The 25,612-nt window shown below is 42.3% G+C and overlaps 1 protein-coding gene, 1 long non-coding RNA gene and 1 other non-coding gene across 5 annotated transcripts; 2 read left to right on the forward strand and 1 right to left on the reverse strand.

Moving 5' to 3' along the window:
- Positions 1 to 23: 23 nt before the first annotated feature.
- Positions 24 to 13,141, reverse strand: LOC120320572. Of its 3 annotated transcripts, XR_005560099.1 has the most exons (5): positions 5,773 to 13,141; positions 5,349 to 5,687; positions 1,229 to 1,333; positions 735 to 986; positions 24 to 672 (listed from the first exon to the last, which is right to left on the reverse strand). It is a non-coding gene; the product is annotated as an uncharacterized LOC120320572 (long non-coding RNA). The 3 variants fall into 3 exon arrangements; XR_005560101.2 differs by lacking the exons at positions 5,349 to 5,687; positions 5,773 to 13,141 and adding an exon at positions 1,652 to 2,057 and having other exon boundaries at positions 32 to 672; positions 735 to 933; XR_005560100.1 differs by lacking the exons at positions 5,349 to 5,687; positions 5,773 to 13,141 and adding an exon at positions 1,652 to 2,056 and having other exon boundaries at positions 33 to 672.
- Positions 13,142 to 13,588: 447 nt separating this feature from the next.
- LOC6528234 (zinc finger protein Noc) lies at positions 13,589 to 16,750 on the forward strand. The gene is made up of 2 exons (XM_002089260.3): positions 13,589 to 14,076; positions 14,348 to 16,750. The coding sequence occupies exons 1-2, from the start codon at positions 13,987 to 13,989 to the stop codon at positions 15,869 to 15,871; spliced, it is 1,614 nt and encodes a 537-aa protein (XP_002089296.1). The 5' UTR covers positions 13,589 to 13,986; the 3' UTR covers positions 15,872 to 16,750.
- Positions 16,751 to 18,648: 1,898 nt separating this feature from the next.
- Positions 18,649 to 18,720, forward strand: Trnap-agg. The gene has a single exon. It is a non-coding gene; the product is annotated as a tRNA-Pro (tRNA).
- Positions 18,721 to 25,612: the final 6,892 nt, after the last annotated feature.

The following is a 25,612-nucleotide window of genomic DNA, read 5'->3' on the forward strand; positions in this document are numbered from 1 at the left end:
AAATTTTAATTCAAAATGTGCCATCTAAGAGTCTCTTCATTATTATTTCCTCAAATTCTCACTGAACAACATAAAATAACTCGATATTTATTTCATTTTTTAAAATTACCCAATTTTTGAGAATTTTTCTCTGATATTTCTCTATATTTTTCATACGTATATTCTTGGTGAAGCGTAGAAAGTAAATCAACTGTAAAATGGTTCGTTCCTGCTCGTAAAGTATAAATTTGTTCCACAATCTGCAGAAAAATATGTTGGAAATATGCAAATTTCCCCCGTTTTCCCTGCACTCCACCTCCTCGTAATTTTTATCCCAAAAATTGTACGGCTAGTGAGTGTGTGAGAAAAGTCTCGAGATGAGAAATCTGTGCTTAGGTACGCCACTACTCACTCGGTTTCCTCACCTCAGCCATTTTCCATTTAAATGTAAATTAATGGTCAGTTAAGCTGTCAGCCATGGAGTTTTGGGTCTCATTCAGTCTGTTCTGCGGCTCTAACGATTTGGGTGGTTGGTTGATGGGATGATGGGAATGGCCATCGCAGCACATCACAGATTTGTGGTGTTAATTTGCTGTGAAATGTTGACTGACCAGAGACCAGAGACCAGTGACCGAAGACCAGTGACTGGTGACCGGTGGCCGGTGGACCAGTTTACCAGTTGATGCCATTTGCCTGTAATTAATTGTCTGTGTTTAATGTGGGTTAATTTTATTTATGGCCAGCTCGTTATTTACATTTTCGCAGCGGAAGGAGCCTGATCTTCACACGGCACGCATTTACAGAACAATATTTCAGATTTCATTTCCACTTCTCTCCCAACTGCTGCTTTTCGTCCCAGAAGTCATCGCCGTTGTCAGGAATTGTTTTCTGCCCGAGACGTGGCAACACCGACAGGACTCTTCTGACAGCCCTGAGACAGCGGGGACTAAGCTTCTGCTAATGTCAACGGCAAACAGTTCAAATTGTGCAAAATATGGCCACGAACGCTGGAAGTGGGTACATCAGATGTTGTAGGAAGCAGCCGCATAGCGATAAGAAATAATGACAAAAATCATGCATTATGACACAAAATATTAGTGTACATTATTCTAACTCAGTTCTGATGCCGAAAAGAGCTCATAGACAAACCCTAATATTTGGAGCAAAATCGGTAAACGAATTCCGAAAATATTGAATAAAATTTAAGAGTTTGAAAAATTAAAACGTCTGTCCTTCTCGTTTTACAAACCTTATAAGGCTGCAGTACATCCAGCTTCTGTAGGGCATTTGAAGATATAAAATTGCATTTCCAGTGACCGGGAAGAGCGGCGAGGGGGGGATGCGAACAAAAGGGCTGGAAAACAAAAGCCAAACAATAAGCAACAGTGACAGTGGCAGTGGCACTGCTGTCTTCTGCTCCACGTTCCCTTCTGAAGCTGACAGTTGTCAACTGCTGTTGGCTGCCGCCTTTTTCGTTGCTCGCCTGTCATCCTCCGACCCTCTGCTGTTTTTGAGATTTTTCTTATTGCTATCTTGTACTTTTGTACATATTTTTTCGGGACTGTGGTAATGGGTGTGCACCGCTCCAGTTATGACGTTCTTCGTCAGTAGGGAGCTCAGCTCACCTACGTTGTGGAAGCGCCCCGTAAATCAAGTTCTAGTCCTCACTTACCTGGAATAAACTGGCAGCATTGTTGTCTTCGGCTGCGATCATAAATTTCCTTTTAACCAGTTTGGAAGTGGGGGAAAAATATCATAAAATACGAAATGAAGTACGCTCGACATGCCTCGGACGTTGTAGAATTTATGTGACAATTTTGTCCAGAATAAATGACTGCAGACTGGCCAGAGAAGGATGCCCCATATGTGTGTGAGTATGTGCGCATTCAGGTTTGCGGCAGGGTATCACGCGGGTCTATTAATTAGTTAGGGAATCTCAAATCTAAGAAAGTGCACATAAAATATCTGTATACATTATACAAAAAGTTATATGGCTATTAGAGGAGCCACTTAAAGCGACCTGTTTTACACGTAGTAAGTGTAGAAGAATATATAGACAACAGCTCTCCACAATGAAAACAAGAGAGAACGCTATAGTCGAGTTCCCCGACTATCTGATACCCGTTACTCAGCTAGTGTAAGTGCGAAGGACAGTTTTTGGCGGTTTGTGGGCGTTAGAGTGGGCGTGGCCAAAAGTTTTTTGGCAAATAGATATAAATTTACAAGAGTAATACAAAAATGAAAAAATATCAAAACATTTTTCAAAAGTGTGGGCGTGGCAGCTTTGGGCGGTTTGTGGGCGTTAGAGTGGGCGTGGCCAAAAGTTTTTTAGCAAATAGATAGAAATTTACAAGACTAATACAAATATGAAAAAATATCGAAACATTTTTCAAAAGTGTGGGCGTGGCAGCTTTGGGCGCTTTGTGGGCGTTAGAGTGGGCGTGGCAAAAAGTTTTTTTGCAAATCGATAGAAATTTACAAGACCAATACAAAAATGAAAAAATATTAAAACATGTGGGCGTGGCAGTTTTGGGCGGTTTGTGGGCGTTAGAGTGGGCGTGGCAACCTGAATCGACAAACTTGCGCTGCGTCTATGTCCCTGGAGTCTGTATACTTAATCTCAACTTTCTAGCTTTTGTAGTTCCTGAGATCTCGACGTTCATACGGACAGACGGACAGACGGACAGACGGACAGACGGACGGACAGACGGACATGGCCAAATCGACTCGGCTATTGATCCTGATTAAGAATATATATACTTTATATGGTCGGAAACGCTTCCTTCTGCCTGTTACATACTTTTCAACGAATCTAGTATACCCTTTTACTCTACGAGTAACGGGTATAATTAATAATAAACTGTATTTTCCTTTTCAGGGTACCTCAAATTCCAATTCCCTTTCATTCAACTGCACTCTCCAACTTTCCCTGTGTCGTAGAAATTAGTTGGGCTAAAAGGCACGCACACCGAGGAGGAAACCAGGCGGAGGAAGGAAGAGGGATGCAAGTCCTGGCCAGCGTTTGGCTCCGGCGATTGCCATTCCACAGTGCCCACAAAATGGGTGCCCACTAAAAACTAAACCACTGGCCATCGGACGGAAAAAGTGGGCTGGTGTCCATGGGGGATGTGGAGATTGCGGCTGAAGGATGCCAGGGATGCCGGGAATGGTGGGGAGGGTTCGCCACTTCAGCACTTGGTCTGGGATCGCTTTTGTCTGTTGTCGGTCATGTTGCATAAATCTCATTTTGGGCTTTATTTACTCACAAAATGTTCACGTTTCGAGCTCGACCGCCTCTCCACTTCCACTTCCACTTCCACTTCCTGAGCAGCTCGTTCGCCCTCTCTGTCCAGCAAATAAATTCATTTAGTGGCATTTAGTGGCCCCTTTCACCTTATTGTCCGTGGGCCATGGCCATGCCATCTCACCCCAGGAAAAACCAGGGTCCAGGTTCCAGGATATTGCCAGTGTCCCATGTGTATGTGCCGTACTATGGGTACGTATGTGTGCATTTTATGGCAGTGCCTGCGTTTTTGCGGCCAAACATGAAGTGAAAATTATACACACACATATGGCAAATGTAGCGCAATTGTTTTGCCCATCCCGCCCCCCTTTCACTCGACCCTTGTTGTGGCTGCTGGATTTGGCTTTAGTCGGCAGTTAATTTTCATATTTTCCAGCCGCACTCACATACCAGAACCCAACCCACCCACTGCCGCCACTGTGCGGACATTTCGTCGTAAATAAATTTAACAATTTATTTAGATTGCAATGACAGGCGGATGCTATTAAAAGCGAAATTTATGAGGTCCTTTGGCGCTGTTCTGAGGGGTGGAAGATGGAAACGGAAGATGCACAAATGAACTTTATGATATTGCAATTTGCAACGGAGCAGTCAGTCCTACGAGAACTTAGTGGAATGATTTAGGAAAACCAAATAAACCGGATCAAGTTTACTTAAAAATTTCAATTTAATTTAGATTTTTTATACCCAACTTCAGTTTGAATAGAACAGACATTGGCAGCCATTTTTAGAATGCCACACCGCTCTTTTCTGAGAACAGGAAATACATTTTCCATAAATCAAAAGTATGCTGACAGCTGGCGATTAAAAATCTTCAGTTGGGACAGTAAAAATCAAACCACTTGACCCAACGATGTCATCAATTAGAAATTTGAGCTCTCATCCTGACAGACTTTTTTTTAAGTATAGCACTTGACAATGTAAGGTCACCAAAATGTACACACGAATTTGTTTTACTTTCCATTCCCAGCCACATGTTGGACTGAACAACTTGAAGTGCAGAAAGCAGAACTTTTTTATGAATATATTCCGGCTTAAATAATTTATTGGCAGCGTTTAACTAACCGCAAAAGTGAAAACCAAATGAAGTTGGAAAAGGGTTAAACTATGCTCTGGGAAGTGGACTTTTGCCATCTTTGACAAGCTGGTGGAGGGCAACCGTGCGTTAAACAAACTTCCTGCATAATCCCAAGCCCATGAATCTTGTCAACCACCACCCCCTTTTCATGTTCAGTCGGATAGAGGAAGTTAACCCCCGTTCGGTTTTGGATATGCCTTTGTTTGCCTGAAATTGACTGATTACCCACAAAATTACCAACATTTATTTGTCCGTAATTTGAGACATTAATAAAAGTTCTGCTCCTTTTCTGTTTGTTCTCGCCTTGGGTTCTTCGGTGTTGTTGCGTTAGTTTGCCGGATGTTACCCCTTTTCATACCGGCATCTGACAGTTGGCTTCTAATATTTCAAAATTTGTAACATTTGTTACACTCAAATGACATCAGCTAATTAGCCCGAGACAGCAACGCATTTGTTGATGTTAATTTGGTTTTATGGCCTCCATGGGAGATCGGGTTCAGGTTCTGTGGGAATCGCGGCACACAAAAAGTTAGAATGGAAAACAGTATTCAAATGTTTTGTTGGAAAAATAAAAGTTTTTACCAGACACTCCGAGTGAAATGAGCTTTGTAGAATCAGAATGAAATTTCAACTACATTGCAGTGCAGGCGAAGTGCAAAATGGAGTATTTAAAAATAGCACCATAAAATATTTAAATTCTCCACTTCCCCTTAAAATATCATAAATGGCACTTGATGGCATCACATAACTTTCTCCGGGCTTCCAGGCAATTGGCTGTAGTGCGTTGTTTATGACCCCTCTGAGCCCAAGTGTTGACGGAAGTTGTGAGAACCATTCAATTTTCTTGGGGTCCTCATTGTTAGAAATTCGGGGAACTAATTGAGCGTGTCTCATGAGGTCTCGGCACTTGAAACAAACGCAGACGAGCGAGCGACCGGCATCACAGCCAACAGACTACAGACTACAACTACCGAGAACTCAATTTACTTTTTCATTAGGGCGAGCGAGGATGGCTGACGCTGTCAAGGATTGAGGAGCCCGAGGTGGAGGGCACTTGAGTGCAGCTCCAATTATGGGGCGAAACTGACGTCAGCCCGCGGCTCAACTCGACTCGACTCGAATCAACTGAACTCATAATGAAAACATTTAACCTGTCGTCGTCAGTGATTCAACATGAAAATCATTCCGCATCCAGGGCCGGGGATTTGGTTTTCCTCTGTCTATCCACTTTTTCAATTATTCGAGAGCGATGCGATGCCATGCGATGCGATGCGATGAGATGCCCAACGCCACGGCTGCGGATCCTTTCGAGGAATCGGAGGCAAGCTGGAAAAAGCAAAGGGAGAAAAAAGCGAAGCACTTGAGTGGGAATTGACAGAGAGGCAGGTTTCAAGTTGAGTGCATAATACACCTTTTTCTTCTGCACGGGCTCCTTGTTGTCATTAATGAGACGTCTTCTTCAGGCGCAGCGCCGATTCTGGTCCGATTCTGGTCCGGATCGGGGGTTCCTTTGGTCCGGGTGCGCAGTCATTTCCACTCCAGCTTGTCAAAGACTATGGACAAGACCCCTCGTCATCTTTTGTGGCGCATCGTGGTACCTGGCCCTCTCACCGCACCCTCTAAGAACCCCACACCCTTTTCTCGCAGTGTGCATGTGTGTTTTGGACATTTCGGGCATTATGTCGCGCCTACTTTTTCCGCCTTGCGCCCTCAGTTAAATGAGCGTCGTCCGCGTCTAGCCTTTGATCTTACGCTTCGCTTCTAATTTGATTATGAACGCACTCTATCGCACGAGGAAGTAGTCCGGCCTGTTCTCGGTGTGCTCTCAATCGAGCACTCCGGGTCCTTTGATACCCTCTACTGGGGGTAGCTTTGTGAACTGACATATTAGGTTAAATACTAAGATGTGCAGACAGAAAGAATACAAAAGAATAATGAAAAACTTGATATTTTAAATACACATATTTTTAAAAATACATTAGGGCTTTGTTTAGTAATATAATAATGATATTGCGATATTGTCTGCATTTCTAGCTTTAGTTCCAATAAACAAGTTGATTTGAAAACAGTAGAAATATACCCTTTAAATTGAAATATGTCATCTCCTATATGGCTGTCCATTATCATTACAAATAAAAGCATGCACTGCTGATGGGTATCTAAGAGTGCCGATGGCTATCTGCGGATTCCACCTTGCCGCCATTCCAAACGTCTTCATTTTCAGCTCGAATGCTCTGCGGCTGAGGTTGGGGATGGGGCAGCACTTTCATTCCACTCACCCACTTGCAAACACACTCCAAGTCCATTCCGCTTCCACTGATGCTGATGCTGATGTTGATGCTGATGAGTGCGCGCCGCGGCTTACTCAATGACGCGTTGAAAGTGCCATAAAAAAGGACATGAAGACGTCGCCGGGTCTCGGAGGCAGATGGTGGGGGAAGTCGGGTCTGGGGTTAGGTGCTGACAGCATTTTAAATGAAATGAAAACGAGATGCTTTCACTTTGGCCCACAAGCAAATGTCTCACTTGGGTAGCTTGCCCCTGGTCGCTTCTGTTCGCATAGATTGCCAAAGTAAGCAGAAGTAATGCTGAGCAGCCGAGAATGAGTATCTGTATTCGGGACGGGGTGAAAATCCTTTCGGTACAAAAAAGGGTTTTATGTGATGGCCTGCTCAAAAGACGATTACATTCAAATCAATGGGCACGGTAAATATATTTTGAGTGTGGGGCGCCAATTAAAAGTAAGTTGTGAGTTTACTTTAGGCGGTTAAGAGGGTGTATTTAAAAAAACAATAATCTGGCATTTTAAAAAATCAATTCTATTGGCCCATCCCATAAACATAATGTTTAAAGACGAAAGATATATCGATTTTAAAACTTCCTTAAAAGAGCCGCCAGATTCCAAAGACAATAAAGAGTGCTACTTTCGAGTTTATGCAACCTCGTGACGATACGCAGGTCCATCAATAAAGTAGCACTGAAATCGGAGAGATGCGAGCGAAATGCGAATGAGTAGTCAGCTCAAAGGAAGCGACGACTGAGCAGCAATAACAAATAACAGGTCCAACAAAATGCCCGACAGTCGTAAAGGACCCTTGTACGAGTAAGAACAAACACGCCATGCATAGCTGATGAATCCTCCGAACGTGAAGAGTTATACGGGAAAAGTGAGGCAAAACCCTTGCGCAATAAAAACTAAATTATATCCTTTTGCGGCTCAAGTGGCGGCGGAAAAAGAACAAAACGCTGCACCAGCAACATGTTGGCCAGACGTGAAGTCACAGCCCGACCAGAAAGATCCATCCGAAGCACACAGATATATATATGTATATGCATGTAGAAATGTAAAAACCACCGACAGACGTTGTCGACCCACACACTATTTAATTTAGTACAAAATTATTATGCGCAACATTAGCACTCGTCTCGGCTTGCCTGGGTTTCCCTCCGGGCTTGGGTTTTTATCGGCTCTGGGCTTTGGGCATGGGTCTCTTCTCGAGTTTGGAGCGTGAGGTGCCTCAAATGAGGTGTGAATTTCGCTGTCAGCCCGTCTTTCTCAGCGAAGCGAACAGAACACACAAAAGTGCCGACTTTGGTGGTTCTTGTGCGTCGATTCTGAATTTATGTAAATACAGTCGCTTTGAAATCGAGCGTAGCGTTGAGCATCGCAATTATTTCAATACCCTCAGCATTCAAATAAGTCGCCATAGTCTGTGGAAGCTCTACTATTGGAAGCAATAAAAAGCATATGAGCAAGTATCGTAGCTTGTTAAACACTCAAAACCTTATTCATATTAATCATATTTTTCCCCTTTTTCTGTACCTTGGCTCATACAGATCTATTATAAATCAATGCATCATAAGCCATGCTCTTTGTGTTACTTACGGGTTCTCTAAAAATATTCACAACGCTTGCCATTCCATATATCATAATCGAACAGAACGAGCAGAGGAAAACATTTGCACAGGCACCCAGCACCCAGTACCCAGCGAGCATCAGCAGAACAACAAACAAAATATTTATGGCCAAACATAAAAATCTTTATGACCTTCCCGATTCAATCAGAGCAGAGCTGGAGCACAACAACTGAGCCAGGTCCCAATGCGACTACGGCTACAACGACTGGCGCTTCCTGGCGAGCACAGGATATAGCCATCCATAAGGTGTTTCCCCTGGCCAACTCGTCCTGCCGGCCTGCCGTCCTGCCGCCTTCCCGCCCATGTGTGCTCGCCTTGATAAAGAGAACGTAAATTATGGCCCTATATATCATGGGAAATCTATCGACAACGCTGAATTTTTATGGTCTCCGAAGGAACGACGCAGTTTAACGAGCCGGCGAGAGTCTGGCCATGTTTATTGATTTACTCGCTAATTTTTCAGCTCCGGCAAAGACGGCCGAGGAGTGCGGTCAATCAAGGACATCCGAGGACTTGCCCAGGCTGAGTTAAGGACGATCGCGGCAGGCAGGCCATTGTCCTTGATTTATGGTTCGTCATTCATTGCCAGCCACCAAAGTTGACACTTCTGCGTATATCCCGCAGCCTGTCCTGCCATTGTCATCCAGTCACTCCCCTCGATGTCGTCGTCCTGCGTCCTGCGTCCTTCGACGTCCCCTCCCTCCCGTTGCGTGCATCCTGACATTTTGACAAATAATTTTATTGATGCTCTGTTCCTCGCCGTCTGTGTTTGGTTTTTAATTGTCGCTCAGCTGCGCTGGACGCACGTGATAATTGCTCATTTTATGACGCATTTATCAAAGTGCGTTCCGAGCTCGGCCTTCGTCTCGTCCTTGGCATTGGAATTGGCATTGGCATCGACATTCGGAGTGTCCTTTGTTCGTGGTGATTTTCTGCATCAAGCTGCGTCTGACAGTTGGACCATCGTACTCCTCCTGTTCTTCTACCTTCCTATCGATTCCTTCGCAGATGCGACAGTCACGCGTCATTTATTTGGCCGTGACAGTTCCACTCCGGATTGCCATTTTCCTTTGCGGGAATTAGAGACCTGCCTGCAGTTTAATTTGGAAAAATGGTCCGAACTCACCGATTCATGCCAAGTACATTTAATTCTGTACCTAGCAGATGGTGCTACGAGTAAATCTTTGGAACTACATGGATGTTTCCTAAAATCCTAAATTGAAGACTATTTGTGTATAGAAGCATGATTTTTACATTAGAACGTACTTCCTCTATCTATAAACCCCTTGAAATCTATATTCCTTGCGATTCAGTACAGCTCATTATTTCGTTCTCATAAATACAATTCACGTGATTTATTTCCTAGCTTAAACCTTTATCAATAACCGCCGTATATCAACAGGAATCTCCGCCCCTGGACCCAAATCCGTCAGATCGGATGTTGTAGGCAATTAATACTTAATACCCGAAATGGCAATAAAAATCGATGCCATCAATTTATCATTTTAGAATCCTGCACGTGTCAACTCGTAGGTATTTCCACTTTTTTCTTTTTTTTTTTTGGTGTGTGTGTGTGTCCATTGTTCCAATCTTTTTTGAGGGGAGCATTGGCAACGATTAATTTGCAGTATTAATCCAGCAAGCGATGCCACACACAGGGGGTGTTGCAAACACAACCCGCAGTTGGCAAAAAGAATCCCCTTTTTTGGTGCATTACCGTAAAATTTCAATGTCACCATTATTCTTCTTCCTTTTTGGGCAACTATTACGAGATAAATCGCCGTCGATAAATTATCGACAGGCAGCAGGCGGAGCTCGGACTTCAGCTGGGTTTCGGATTCAGCTCGATTCGCAGCGGGACACGCTCTGCATCCGCTTCCCCTTCACAGAGTCCGGGATACATTTTTTACGGATCCGTCGCTCTGTGTGCCTGCTTAGTTCGCTTTCATACGGTTCTATTGAATTTATTGCAGTTTGTTTTTCAATTTTTTAAATGGCACTTTCGCCCTTCCGCGTTGCGAAGTGAGTTATTGTCTAGCTGCACGGCACGTAGACGCATTCAAATCGGAAGTAATTATGGTGAAACATAAGCCATATGAGGGAAAATAGCAGAATGGCTTATCAAGCGTAAAAAATTGGGAAATCACTTATGAACAAGCCTGATATTTGTATCAAGTAAACTAAAAGCAAATAGTATGAAAGCAAAGTCAAAGGCCTTTGAACTGCCAGTTTAGATAAATAGCGCCGAGATGAAGCAGAAATCTTCAGAGTAATTAAGTTTGTGGCATTAAATTTCATATATTCCCACCCCAATCAGGGAAAAATATGTCTTCCAAGATAGCTTTTTTAAGACTGCGCGAATGGATATGCAGCAGGCAAAATAAAGCAATTATCGTGGGTCGGTTGGGGTTTCTTCTTTGTGCGTAAGTCAACTGAAAATCCGCAGACAGTTAAACGACTTTCCCTCACCAGTGTGGAACCACTTCACGGATATATATACCTTCATATTGCCGGAGATAATGTCAAATTTATTGCATTATTTTTCGCTCCTTTTTGCTCGCCAGTTGCTCTGCATGCGTGCCACCCACTCTGGCCGCAGGCAAACCACCCATCCACCCAACACCCAACACACACCACCCACCACCCACTGGTGTGCATAAATCAAAAGGTAAATGGCTGCATTTTTATGACTGCGCCGCCATCGTCGTCGTTCATCGTCGTTCGCCTTTTGCGCTGCTTCGCTTTTATCACACAAACATTTCTGTGATAATAAATGCCATAAAAATGAAGAAATATGTGGTTAATTTTATGTGCTGCCTCTGCCGTTCCGCCGTTTGTTGTTCTTGTTGCTGTTCTGGTTGTTGTGGCATCCAGTATACTTCCTTTTTATTTTCCTCATATAAATGTTTTCGCGGCTACAAATTTCTCCCACTACATTTGGATATCTCTCGGCGCTTTCCTTTACGACTTCTGCAAAGATATCGAGAGTATTCGAATTCGGAACTTCTCATTATAGTCATGTATAGTAATAAAAACCTAGCATTCTGATTTTCAAAGGGCTCTGTTGTTAGTTTACCAACTGTTTCATTGGAAGCATACATTCATACATACATGCATACATACATACAGCTGCAAAATTAACTTATTTATATAACTTAATATAATTTAAAGAAAGGTTTTTTTTCGTAATCATAGCATCAAGACCTCTGCAGGCATAAAATAAAGTTATCAACGCTGAAATGCTGCAGGGTGAGCAGTACTCTGAAAGCAAATCGCTTTAGTCACGGTATCAAGGTGTTCCGCACTTCCGCTTGGCAATTTCTTCGTCTTCGTGTAATTTATAATATTTTTGTATTATTTATATGACACCCCCGACCACCGACCACCGGCTTGCACTTACCATCGGCCCGCTCCCGCAATTTGCTAGTAAATAATTCACATACAGGAGCAGCGAATTTATGACGCTGACAAAGTGGCCATAAAAAATAACAAATAATAAGGGAAAATGCTGTGGAACGTGTGCGTAAACTCTCCAACTCTCTACCAGTATATATACATATACATATATATGCATATATTCATATATATACATTATTTTGGCAACACTTTTTTCGCTTTGTTGCACGCAAAACCGCAAATTATGTCTAAGCCGTATCGTAAAGTATCGCAGCACGCTCTTAACTAATAAATCCATCAGTTCGCCGAAGGCCAAGAGTTTTTCCTCTACCTGTTTTACCCTAGAAGGTATTTTGCTGCCGGGTTTCGGCTTAGGAAATCCCACCGAAAAACATTTAAACACTCTAAATCGGGATTAAAAGTGTTGCTTCTGGGTTTTCGGCTTATAGCCCATATTTACACAGATTTTAATTTACTTGCCAGGGGCTTTGAAGGGTTCTTAAAACTCAGCCTGATGATTAGGTAACATCTCTCAGCGGTCAGATATTCAAAAATCCCCTTTGGGACTTCAGTTAAACATCTTGATGCATAGTTTTGTGGTAAAACCACCAGATTTGGTTCGGATTGCATAGGTATTTTAATATCGATTAGGTAAAGAGAGCAGAAAGATCAAAATCAAACTAATCTTAGTGATTAGAGGAATAATAATTTCTTACTACTTAAATAGTAATACATATTATGTTTAATAGGGCTTGCCTGATAATAGAACAAAATAATTAAATTATAACTCCGCTTCGTATGCAATTAAAGACGCATTAATTATCTAAAAACCAAGCAGCGCGAATAACGAATTAACTATTAACGAAGGTTCGTGCGGATCGCAAATAAATAAGCTAGGCAAGTGCTAACTGGAAAATTCAATCCAATTGCAGAGCGATTAAAAATGCAGCGGAGTTAACCAAACCATTAAACTATTACCAACTCTCTGAGTGCAACATGCCACAACACACATTCGCTTGTTTGATATGTGCAGATTAATTACACACACGCACACACACACACCAAGTAAGGAGGAAAAATTGCTTGGAAAAACTTTTCGACGCGACAACAAAACAACGATTTCCACTTAAACAGCAAAACAGGAGCCACAGAAAAAAAAAGAGGGAAAACCAACCGCAGAAGTTAATCGAAAAACGCTAAACAAAGGCCACAACAACAGCTGTGCGAGCGAGTGGGTCAGAGGGAGAAGGGTGGCGTGCGAGAGCGGGAGAGCGACAAACAAATTAATTTTTATATGACATTAAAACGAGCGAAGCGAGGCGATGGAAATGGAAATGGTTGAAGAGTGTGTTTAAGTGTTGAGTGGTTTGCTTTTCCGAGCAACAAATCTCGGTGCCAAGACAATGAGGCCTCTGCCGCGCCGCTGCTGCCGCCGCCGCCGCCGTCGCGCTGCTGCTGCTGACAGCCCCATCAAGAAAAAGTTCCCCCAGAGAGACAAAGAGAGGGAGAGTGAGCGTGACATATGTGCCAAGATAAAATTAATGTGCCCCCCAAAGCAGCAACAACAACGAAACTCAGTGCCACTGAGCGGCGCTCTCAGCGCTCAACTGTTGCTCTCTCGACGAGTGTTGCCGTGGTGCAGCCATATGATAATGATTATGCATCGAGCCAAGTCAGAGAGCGAGAGAGCGAAAACCTGTCTTGGCTTCCATTGCAAGGCGCATGCGATTGTGATTGGGCAAAAAGTACGCCATATTTGAAAATTACGCACAGTGCATCTCGCTCGCACACAGCAGGCGGCGCTCCTCTAACGCAGGCAGCAAGCCAAAGTGTGCAGCGCTGCTCGCCGGAGAGAGCGCTCTCGCGTGAGAACGAACGCTTCGCTGCGAGGGCAGTTACACTCGCGGCGGCAGTCGTTGAATTCAATTCGAGTTTAGACTTCGCAGCGTTCAGACGTGTTCGGAAAACCTGAAAACCATTCGAGTGGCAAGACACATAGCCAACAATAATAAGAAACGCCAGTCAACTGTGGTCACCGATCGAGAGTGTTTCGTTTCGAGTGAAAAAGTGAAAACAGAGCCAAAACACAAATCGCTTGGCCAGCAAATTGAAAAAGTGCTACACAGACCAGAGTTAAATTCTCTGCTCAAAACTACAAGTGTTAAATCGCCGAATTTCTTTGGATTAACCAACGTTTGCCGACGCATTTCTGTGGATTAACCTCATCGTCGCCGAAGCAAAGCTACGCATTTGTAGCCTTGTCTCGCATCTCACGTGGATTACCCTCGAGAAACCACACTAAGCAACTGAAATGGTTGTCTTGGAAGGAGGCGGCGGCGTTGTTACCATCGGTAACAACCAGTACCTTCAACCGGATTATCTGGCCCCATTGCCAACGACGGTTAGTATTGACTAGGTTCATTTTAGAAAGGCCGCAAATTATTAAATAATTAAATTCGGATAGTTCAGAAGGCTCAGTATAATCTACAAAGATTTTGAAAAGTTAAAATGTTGGAACAATATAGATTTTCTTCTGGATATAACTTAGAATCACTTATCTTCAAATTAAAATCAATATCAACCAGAACTCTGTGCTTACTATAAACTCATAAAAATATTTAGATAACAAAAAACTTAATTCGAACTCTTCACTTTTATTTCATTCACAACAGATGGACGCCAAAAAGAGTCCCTTGGCTCTGCTCGCACAGACTTGCTCCCAAATTGGAGCGGACTCGTCGGCGGTGAAACCCCTGTTGGCGATGGACAAGAACAAGACAAAGCCCGGAGCCTGCTCCTCGTCGTCGAACTCATCGAGTTCCTCGAGCAGTGCTGAGATCTCGGCAGCCAAGTCGCCCTCCGGCCAGGCCAAATCGCCCAAGTCGAGCACTCCAATCAGCTCGACGGCAACCAGCACAAGTCTGGGTAACACCAGCACCGGAGAGATCAAGCTGGCCTTTAAGCCCTACGAGACCAATGTGCTGAGCCACCAGAACCAGAACTCCTTCAAAAGCAGCTCCTCTCTGGAGGCGGAACCCACGCGTCCCAGCTCCAAGAACTCCTCGTCCGCCCAGGAGCGAGTGCCATCGCGCAGCAAATCCAATGCCACGCCCACAGATGGCGGCAAGGTGGAGATCTCCGCGCACGATTCCTCATCCAGCCGGAAGACTGTCTCCCCGTCGGGATCGTCGCAACGCGGCGCCAGTCCCATTGTGCGCTCCGGCATGGAGGTGCTGAACAATGCCAACGGCACCGCCCAGCATCCCAAGGAGATGAGCAGCATGGCAGCGGCGGCAGCAGCAGCAGCAGCGGCTTACAAGGCCGCCGGACCCTATGGCCTGAATCCCCTGTCCGCCCTGTGCTGCCCGCCCGGAATGGAGCAGCACGCCAATCCCGCTTTCCGGCCACCCTTTGCCGGAGGATTCTCACACCACCACGCCGCCATGTTGGCGGTGGCCGCCAATGGAGTGTATCCAGGAGGGGCTCCCGGCGGCGGACCAGCCGGACAGCCCAATCCGTACATCAGCTACCAGCGCATCAAGACACCAGCTGGCGGAGAGGCCATAGTGCCCGTTTGCAAGGATCCGTACTGCCAGGGCTGTCCCTACTCGGCGCACACGCAACAAATGCTCATGGGCGCCCCCTGCCCCGCCGGATGCACCCAGTGCGAGCACCAGAAATACGGCCTGGCCATGGCCAGTGCCGCCGGACTGCCACCAGCTCATCCGTACTCCCAGGCGGCGGCCGCGGCTGCGGCAAACGCGGCGGCAGCCCGCTCGGCACCCTACGTGTGCAGTTGGGTGGTGGGCGATGCCTACTGCGGCAAGCGGTTCCAGACCTCCGACGAGCTCTTCTCCCACCTGCGCACCCACACGGGCAACCTCTCCGATCCGGCGGCTGCTGCGGCGGCCTTGGCCCAATCGCAGGCTCAATCCCTGCTGGGAACCCTATTCCCGCCATCGGCTCTGCGGGCTGGCTATCCCACGCCACCACTGAGCCCCATGTCGGCGGCTGCGGCAGCGGCGAGGTATCATCCCTACGCCAAGCCACCACCAGGCGCCATGGCCGGAGGACCCTCGCCCTTCGGCGCCGCTGGAGCCTTCAATCCCGCCGCAGCGGCTGCGGCAGCTGCTCTGGGACCCTACTACTCGCCATACGCCATGTACGGCCAGAGGATGGGAGCGGCTCATCAGTGAAGTGACTTTCACAAAAGTTAGATACCAAAAAAAAAAAGGGGATTACATTGAAGAGACAACCAGAGATATAGGATGAAACCGTTTCCAAACCCTGTTTGAGATAATTTCATAGAAAACAAAAAAGATTAAAACACAAAACGATTGCAAAGGCTGACACACATCTCTGGCTTTTGCGCTATTCTGTGATACTAAACTGTAGTTTAAAGAGCGCTAGTTACACTTAAGTTTCGCAAACAGAAAATAATCAACCACCTAAAGAGCAGTAGCAGACGCAAAAATAGCAGGATCACTCTTCTATCATCGTAAATGTCTACATTGTCTACATAGGTAAAAAGGAGTGCAGCCAACACGAAGTTTACTCACTTCCATTTGTTCTCAAAGTTCAACCAAAGTTTTTTAAGTCTTAGCCAGAACGCATTCTACAACTTCCAATTTTGTTAACGAAGAACCCATTGCTGAGATGTTCAAACATTGTTTTAGTTTAACTTCGCTTTAAGTTCTATTAACTATTATTACGATTACGATTACGATTATCTGCAAGCATACAAGAAACCAACAATTGAAATAATGTTCTTTAAGTCAACTTATATGTAAAGTAAGCGTAATGAATATTTGTAATACCAACCAATCAGAGATAAAAAATGAAAAAAAAAATAATAATTACGAAAAATAAAAATGAATATTTCATATAATTATGTACTGTGTGTAAATTCTATAAATATAAAACTAGATTTGCTATTTACTCCTTGATGTACGCAAACCACAATACGATCTACACGAGAAGCCACGGAATATCAAACAAAAGTAACTTAATATACATACAACACATTCGTATAAAACTGAGAAATATACAAGAAAAAACCATTTTTAGAAGCATAATCCACAACTCTTTTCTTTCGAAACAACCTCTTTTACAGCTGGAAAACTTCTCTTTGGGCCATAATTTCGCTTCGGTTATCTCCGCTGTTTGGCTAGCTCGCTTATGGGTCATAAATATTGCTGATAATGCTCCGCTCGGTTTTCCATTATATTTACATGAGGCTGAGTGACAAATTGTGGAAACCATATCAAGGTCTAATTCGCTCCACTTTGTTGATACTTAGAAATGTTTAAGGAGCTTATAATTCCGAGCACTGAACTGCTTCTAAGAAGTATTACTGATGTGAAATGGAAACATCTAGAAAGGAAAGGAAGAACAAATATCTTTAAAAATAGGTTATCCTTTTTAAATATTTGGAATGGAATTGTTTTTAAAACTAAATATTCTGATGCATTCGGAATTTTGTTTCCATGAATTCTCGATCTTTTTAAATATGCACTCGAAGAGATCTGGTTTTCCCATCTCACTCAACACATTTGCAATTCAAATTAGTACTATTAATTTGCATTGCTTGTTGCATTTTAAGCGCACTTAATTTGTATGCAGCGATTCGAATTCAGCCCAAAAAATCAAATCAAAGGCAAATTTCAATTTCATCAGGGGTGGGGGAAATAACTTGATTGGGCAAGCCTTAATAAAACAGTCGCCGGCAACAGCCATAAAACACCCAAGCTGAAAATTAAAAATCAATAAAAATCACATTTGTACCAACAATGTGTGTAAAAAAATCAATTGCCATTCAATGAGCGACTCAAACGCATATAGACGGGTATGTTGGTATATATAAAAATAAATTTGCTGACAATGCGACATGACGAACATTATTCACAGACAATATGCCTCAGAAATATCAAAATCTGAAACCAACCTGACTACTCAAAGTTAAGCAACAATCAGGCACAGCAACAATGAAAATCAATGGCGATATTTCGAGTGTATCTCATAAATAAATTAATTGTGACAATATTCAATTGATTTGATTTGAAATTATCGCATTCAGCTGTCAAGCGATCAACGACAACGTTTTCTCAATTGTTTCAATTTCCAGCGGATTCTTTCAATGTCTGTACCCATTCCCCCTTCAACCCACTTGAATGTTGTTTCTGATTTGATTTTGATTCGTTGCGAACACAGCCGTTTGGCCCCAATACGAATGTGGGAATATGCTTTTCCGCAGGGTCGGGTCGCGAAGGGGGTAGACTTATCAATACTCAGCAATCAGTGTTGGCAAATGAAGTGGCGAAGTGCGAGTTCTTGATTTTAGATTGCCCAGGGATTTTAATATGGTGGAGCATTTTGAGTTGGATACAATGGAAAAGTATGCAGACCCCAATGGAATTGTGTATATTTATACGAAAACAGCATGATAAAAGAGCAGGATATCAGATATCAAAATGAATAAAGCATGCCAAAGTTGCTTTTTATGATTGAATCGTATGAAACCGAAGAATATGTAAATAACATTTATTGATAAGCCTGTGTAGGCGTAATTTATGGCATATAATTTCACCCTCCTTTTTCCCATTAACTGTGGATTATTAATCAAGTTTTGAATCCGTTTAAGCTGTTGTTGTTGCTGTCGTTCGTACCCAATTGAATTTATTTACATGCCACGCATTTCTTTGTTTTGACCTGCTGTCCATGTTAAACAATCTGTTTTGGATGTCAACACTCGTGCGGCGCCTCCGAACGGCAGCCATAAAAGCAAAATCAACTTGAAAGGCAGCAAAAGCAGCGGAACACCAAACCCAAAAACCAACTCAACAACAAACTCAGCAACTTTTCGTTAAAAATAGTAGGTCTCTGAATGGGGAGCAATCGCTCCAACTCTTTTGTTTTCTGGCCAAGAGATCTTTCGATGCACTGAAGTTGGCGGCTTGGAGCCCGCCGTTCAACTGGCTCGTTGGTCTAGGGGTATGATTTCCGCTTAGGGTGCGGGAGGTCCCGGGTTCAAATCCCGGACGAGCCCAAGTCAAATCGTTTTTTTATTTATTTCATATTTTTATTTGATTAGTACATTTGTTTTTATTCGAGGTACTTGCAGAGACAAAGGGTATGCTAGATTCGTTGAAATACATGTACCATGTAGAATAAAGCCTTTCCGACACTATAAAACGCACTACACCAGGTTTCAAAAAATGTTTTGATTTTTTTGATTTTTGTATGATATTTAATATTTAAAGGAAATTAAAAATGTACCGCGTATAGCGCATTCTTTGATTTTTGTTAGACTACAGAAAGTTAAAACATAAACATCATGAATAATCAATTCGGCATTGATTAATGTTCTTACAGTAACTTATTTAAACAAAAACAATTAGATAATCTAATAACGTAGTATAGGTCCTGTTATTTATAAAACTTTCCAAAAAAAAAAAAATAAACGGAATAAAGTAAAATTTCCATCGATTTATTGCTGCATTTCGTGCCATACAGTCGAGCTATCAGAAGTTGAGTCATAATTATTAATACTCTACAATAATGGGGCTGTTCAAAGCCATAAATATAAATATATATATGGCAAGGCTTATACCATGGCAAAACCTTTATGGTATCTTGTGACTTTGGAGCTCGCACCTGTCTAAATTTATGATCGGTGGTTGTGATTTCTTTCAAGAGGTTTCCCGACAAATGTGTTATTTTAAGTTTTAAGTTCGCTTGCAGTTTAAAAGTGCTTAATATTTAAATTAAACACTTTCGGTCAATTTTATAAATGCCCTCTTCTAGGGAATTGATCACCCCTCAAGTCAGTAAGAGTATTTGAATGGTTGGTTAACGAAACCAATTGATTGAAATCTCCATTTGTTCCCTTTGTGATATTGGTTTGTTATTTATTGGCACCTCAGAGCTGACAACTTGTGGGATGGTTATTGCTATAAAGTCGTAAAACCGATTTTATTGTCCGAGACGCATATAAAGATGTTCAAGATTATGCGACATGAAAAGCAATTTTGATAGTTTATGATCAAAACAGAAACGTGGAATTAGACAAAAATCTTTAAAAATATATTGTCGACGTAGGAACTATTTTTATTTATTTATTAATCAAGTTTCAGAATAATCAGAGTATTTGCAGCAATACTGCTAAAGCGGACCACCGCCCATAAATAATTTATAATAGCTGACTGAGATTGCAGGAGGATTATTTGTGGCCCTATACAATGTCGACAGCTGTTGGGTGCTGTGATTTTCCTTGGCAGATTGATATATTATTGCACTGGCAAGTTGACGTTTAAGATTCGGTGATTTATTCCGTGATTTATGAAGTGCCGTTTGAGATTAGCCAGAGATTAGCATTCGCGAACTTTGCCATTGTACAACTGATAATACCCTTAACCATTCATGGCCATTTATACTTTGTGTTTTGCTTTTTGTAATAAATTCAATTCCGCGTTCAGATGTTTATTATATTTTTTGCCTGTGCAGATAGATACCAAGGGGATACCAAAACTAGGGGACTTCCAGGGCCAGCCAAGAGTCCGGAGAGTTGGAACAAGTTCTAATAGGTGGCGAGACCCACTCGCATGAGACCACTTGGCCATAAATTAAACGCAACAGCACAGCAGCTGACTGATGTCAGTGTTGTCGTCGCAGCTAATTAACAGTTTTGTTATAAATTACACCCAAAGCCATTACAATTTTTCGTATTCTCGGCTCAAGTTGCCGCTCCTTAGGGCGGCACACCCATTTGGGGCGTCAATCATGCGTAAAGTGACACAGATGTGACATCCAGCGGGGGCCCACTGTTGGTAAGTGACTAGCGGATACATTTGTATCTTTAAGTCTGTGTGCCCGATGTCAACTGTCAACTCCTTAATAATTTTCCGTAGTCTTATTTCTTATTTCTTACTTCTTTTCTGCTTTTTTTCTGTGAAATTCACGCCCCCGCTGCGAGTCGGTCCAGGGTCCCTCCTCTTCGAATGTCCCATGCTGTGTTGTGACATTGTTGCTGCTGTTAGGCTGCTTTGTTTTAATATTTATGGCTTCCTCGTGTCATTTTCATAATGTTGCGTTTGACACTTTCCCTCTGGGCTCCACAAACAAAATCACACATACACATGCCCATCCCTTTCAGGTTCAGTATTATCTTACATTATATGGGCGGTTGGCTGTGATCGCCCATCTTGTTCATTTACCATCTCAGTCTTCTTTCCAGATTTTGTGTAAAATGTTTTTGAAAATGACATTTGTAGCTGACACGACGACAACTGTCAACGGGCACTCGGTGGGCATTTATTTCGGATTTGTTTTGGGCGTGGTAAACAAGATCTTGTAGTAAGGTGGCGGATTTGGAATGGTTTCGGTTGAGCCACAAGTTGAAGCCGTGGCATATTATCATGTTAAAGGTTTTGAGCCCCATTTTTATCAATTAAATATTTTCATTAATTTTTGTAGCGAACAAAAGCGTACCCACTTTGAGTTATGTACCCCCAACCCCTTTTATTTTAAGCCTATAAAGATACTACAAAGAACGCGTAGCCATAAATTACAGCCGGGAAACAGGGAATAAAATATGATATGGGAATGGACAAAAAATATACGTCCATTGGTATCTATAAACAAATATATGTAATGAAAAAATATATTAAATCTCGCTGAGAATTTATGGCCCTGCAAGGCCTTCCAACTGAAGCCGCGGCATAAATACTTCAGCTGTGATTATTACTGCACCCAGCGAGCCACCCAAAAGGAATACCAGAACCTGGCCAAAAAGCCAGCGGAAACAACTGGAAAGCGACAAAAAACGAAATACCTTGAGCCAAGCCGATTTCCCGATTTCACTGTGCCACACTTCAAAGGCCAGCCGCCGACACCGACACAACGAGTATGTGTTTTTCGGGGGAGCTTGGCGCTAATATTTTATTGATAGATATATCAGTGATATATGTGACACCGGTCAGTGGCGGCTTTGCTTACGTTAGATCTAGATTGTAAATTACCAGTGGCAAGAAAATGCCGACTGGCCGGAAGGGTTTGTTCACTTCACAGCGTGGGCTGATTGGTAAAATCAGGTCACTGGCAGAAAGCCGTCAGCGGTAATCGCCATTCGCAGATAACTCATTTATCGGAAATGCTCGTTGACAAATCCGGTGATGAATTTCTACGATCTCTGTTTAATCGATTGTGCGTTAATTTTACTTCGTTTTCTTTGTACTTTAATATTAATTATTAATGTCAAGCTGTCAGCTTAAAGTTTGTGCGACGGGCCAAGTCTGCAGTCGAAGTCGACTAAGGAATGCCCTATAAAACAGTCTAGTCTTCTAAAAATGAATAAGTATCGTGTGAGCATGGGATGTGTTCTACAAAATTGTTCAGAAATGTAAATGAGTGGGTATACATGCCGCAACTCCACACACGCTATAAGCCTCTGAAATAAGCTTTACAGCGAGGCCTCGAAAGGGAATACATATTTCATGCAATGTCAAGATAAGCGATTGGCTTAAACCGCCTGTTAAGTGTGATATAGTCAGAGGCAGAGTCAGAAGTTGCTAAATATGGGCTTGACCTGCTGCTGTGGTTGTTGTGGCTGTTGTGGCTCTTGCTGCTGTCCGATGGCCACATTATTAAGCCAATTCAGCGGCAGCAGATAAATAAATAAAATTTGAAACATTGCCGCAACAATAAAAGGCGACAGTACACGATTTATTAAACGGAGTGGCTGCTGCTGCTTCTGCTTCTGCTGGTTTCCCGGCTCCAAATGAAGAGGCAAAACACAACACCGTCAACGGCTACGGCAACAGCAACAGCAACAGCAAAAGCAACAAGAAAGCAAAAGCAACCGAAAAGCAAAAGCAACAGAAAAGCAAAAGCAAAAGCAGCAGCTGCCACCGTGTTGTTGCTCACATTACTCTTTTTGGCGTGGCCCAGGCTGGCGGGCAGACAGAGGGAAACCGACAGCAGATACAAAGATACAGATACATTCGCTATATAGAAAACACACAATACTTGAGGTTGAGGCCAAAATGACTAATGACCAGCGATTATCAAGCGATAAAAGGCAAAGAGAGCCAGCAGCAACAACAAAGATAATTTATTATTGTTTTAAACATTTGTGTTTTGCGCTCAAACGAGATACATTTGTCTCCTCCATGCCGTTTAGAAACCTTTTCGGCTTTTGTTCATTAAGCCAATGATGAAATAAAAATACCATCAAAATATAACCGAAGAAGGTTTTCCATACTCCATATGTTATATACATACATTTATTCAGAGGGCTCTGTGTAACTTTTATTGGCATTATATAACATGTATTTTATTTATTCTGAGCGGCGCAACTATTTAGCATATGTTTTTGGGAGCCATTGTGGCAACCTGTAATTAACTGGCCCTTCCTACGACCCGCTTTTTTCAATTCTGTTCTTACTACCTTTTGAGTGTTAAGTTTTCGTTGGCTACCAGAATTAGTGGCGGCAAAGCCAGAAGCTCCACAGAACAGACAACAATAATAAACTGGAAGATTCATGAAAGCGGCAAAAGGAAAATAAACAGTCAACGCGACGTAAATTTAAGACTTTCAGTATTTCATTTCTTTTGTTTCTGCCCTTCCCTAACCAGCCTTTTTCAGACCACTACCAAGCCAAAACTATACGAACAAGAAACGAACTTCCGAATATAGGTAACCGGCATACCTATTAAAACGGCATACCTATTTTACTTATAATAATCTTATAATTACTTACGGCTTATATACATCAACTTATCATTAATATGTAAATACTATTTATTTAAAATGTACAAAAAGTTGTGCAGTTTTTTATTCAAAAAAGCTCATTTTATTTGCCATGGTTCAATATACTTCATCTAAAGGGTATCCACAAAGGGGTAAGATGATCTTAGCCCGATTGTTGCTGGCAGCGTTGTAAATGTGAATTGGTCGAAATTAAAAATATATTTATGACTTAAGTGGCAATAAATTATGTTTCTTGTTAAAATTCTATTGTTTCAGCGTCTGCTAGGCTGTAAAATTTTCTGCTTCTGGCTTTCTTTTTCACCCTCTGAATTTATTTATTCTTTTGGTTTTGCTTAAATTATTCACTTGGTGGTGGCTACATAAATTTGCTCACAATTGTGCGCTAATGAAATATTTTTAAAAATTTGAATGTGTTGTCGCGGACGCGCTAATTATACTTTTTAAAAATATTCATGGACTATAAATATTTTCACTGATAACCAAATTCGTTGAAGCAAGATCATGTTGCACAAGAACAAAATTGAACAGATTTCGGGTGTCATTATCTGTTGTCAAGACTCCATTGGTGTCCGAGGTCATCTTGAGTGATTTGTTGTTTTTACACTTTAAAGCTTTTTGATTTGATTTTATGGGCCTATGCATTTAAAAACACTTTTTTACAATTTCAAATATTTTTCACTTCGTTAAATGAAATGGAGTGATTTCGATCTCTAGACGAGACAACACAGCACAGTTTCCGTTGGCATTTTTGTGGGCGCTGAAATAAAATTGATTTTATAACGACACAATTATGTTGGTCTAATCTAAATGAAGAGCAATTAAAATGAAAATTTATGGCCCTTATGTGCCACATACTCAGCGAGTTCAAGAGCCGACTCGGCTGTCATCAGCTTATTATATTTTATAGAATTTTACGAGGTCTGCCACATTCAAGTGATTGTATTTTCTGTAGGCAATTAAAAATTTGTTTGACTAACAATATGGACTTATACTTAAGTTTTTACTTGTGTAAACAGCACCTTTGGAATCAGTTAAGAATAGCCTGTGTTTTTTAGGCAGTGCCATGATAAACAATAGACTGCGACGTCTGTGTTTTCTTTAATAACATTGCTGGTATTAGGCTACTAAGCTTCCGAGCTAAGATAATAAACCAAATTTGTGAGGAATTTAAAAGACAAACGGCGCAGGAAAACAAGATAATAGCATCAGTGGAGTGGAGTCTCGTGATTGTCGTGCCGCCCCATGACAAGGTCTTTCGTTCTCGAATTAGAGGGGATCGTCTAAATTTAGTAGTCGCTCAGTAAGTTTGCTACCTGTCATTTAGATAGCACACGTCTGAGAGTAAATGACGCTCATAGAGACTCTTGAGGTATTAAACCAGATTGTTATTGCAGCAGCATATATCATCTTTCCTTATATTCGTTTTATTGAACTTTCAAAACCTTGGCTGTCTGCTTCACTGACAAGAAAATAAAATCGTAATTATTTACAATTATGAAATATAAAACCCCGAATAATAATAAAACGAGTTTAAATGGTTTAAAAGGAAATCTGCCGTCAAGAGGTGTCTTTGGATAGCTTTAAGGCTTCGCCCAGCCCAAATCGGCGGTCAGTCACAGCTGTCGGACATTAAAGCCGCCCACCATTGAGCCAAGCAAGCTGGATCTGTCCGCCACTTTGGCAGTGGCACTCTTCTCTTGGCCATTTAATCACAGCATTAACTCTTTTGCCGAGCCGCCTGTCACTCATGTCCACAAAACGGACTGGACGCTCAGTGGTGGTTGTGGGACAGACGTCGATGTTATAAACACTACTGTCTTCCAACTGTCAAGTTGGTCTAAGTTTTTGAGCGCAAAATAAAGGCCGACTTGACAGCTGAACGGTCGACCAACTCATGTTGATGATGATGATTATTATGTATTTTGTATTTTGTATTTTTGCCGTTTCTCGTTTTACTGCCCAATGACACTTGCACTGAGACAATTTTTGGATGGGGCACATTAATTCATTTAATTGCTATTTTATATTGATATATTATCAAAGTGTAAATGTAATTTTGAAATTGTGGTACTTATTATAATTTATTTGGTCTTATTTATGCATTTGGCTTAGAATCATATTCAGACGAGGACTAAAAAAGTTGAATATATTCAAGGTGGGGCGGCATTTC

The sequence above is a fragment of the Drosophila yakuba genome, chromosome 2L (genome assembly GCF_016746365.2).
Source record: "Drosophila yakuba strain Tai18E2 chromosome 2L, Prin_Dyak_Tai18E2_2.1, whole genome shotgun sequence".
NCBI classification, from domain to species: domain Eukaryota; kingdom Metazoa; phylum Arthropoda; class Insecta; order Diptera; family Drosophilidae; genus Drosophila; species Drosophila yakuba.

Bases quoted from the DNA above. Each gene is read 5' to 3' on its own strand.
- LOC6528234 (XM_002089260.3), top strand. From the start codon at position 13,987: ATGGTTGTCTTGGAAGGAGGCGGCGGCGTTGTTACCATCGGTAACAAC. The intron at 14,077-14,347 runs GTTAGTATTGAC...CATTCACAACAG, and splicing joins TGGCCCCATTGCCAACGACG to ATGGACGCCAAAAAGAGTCC.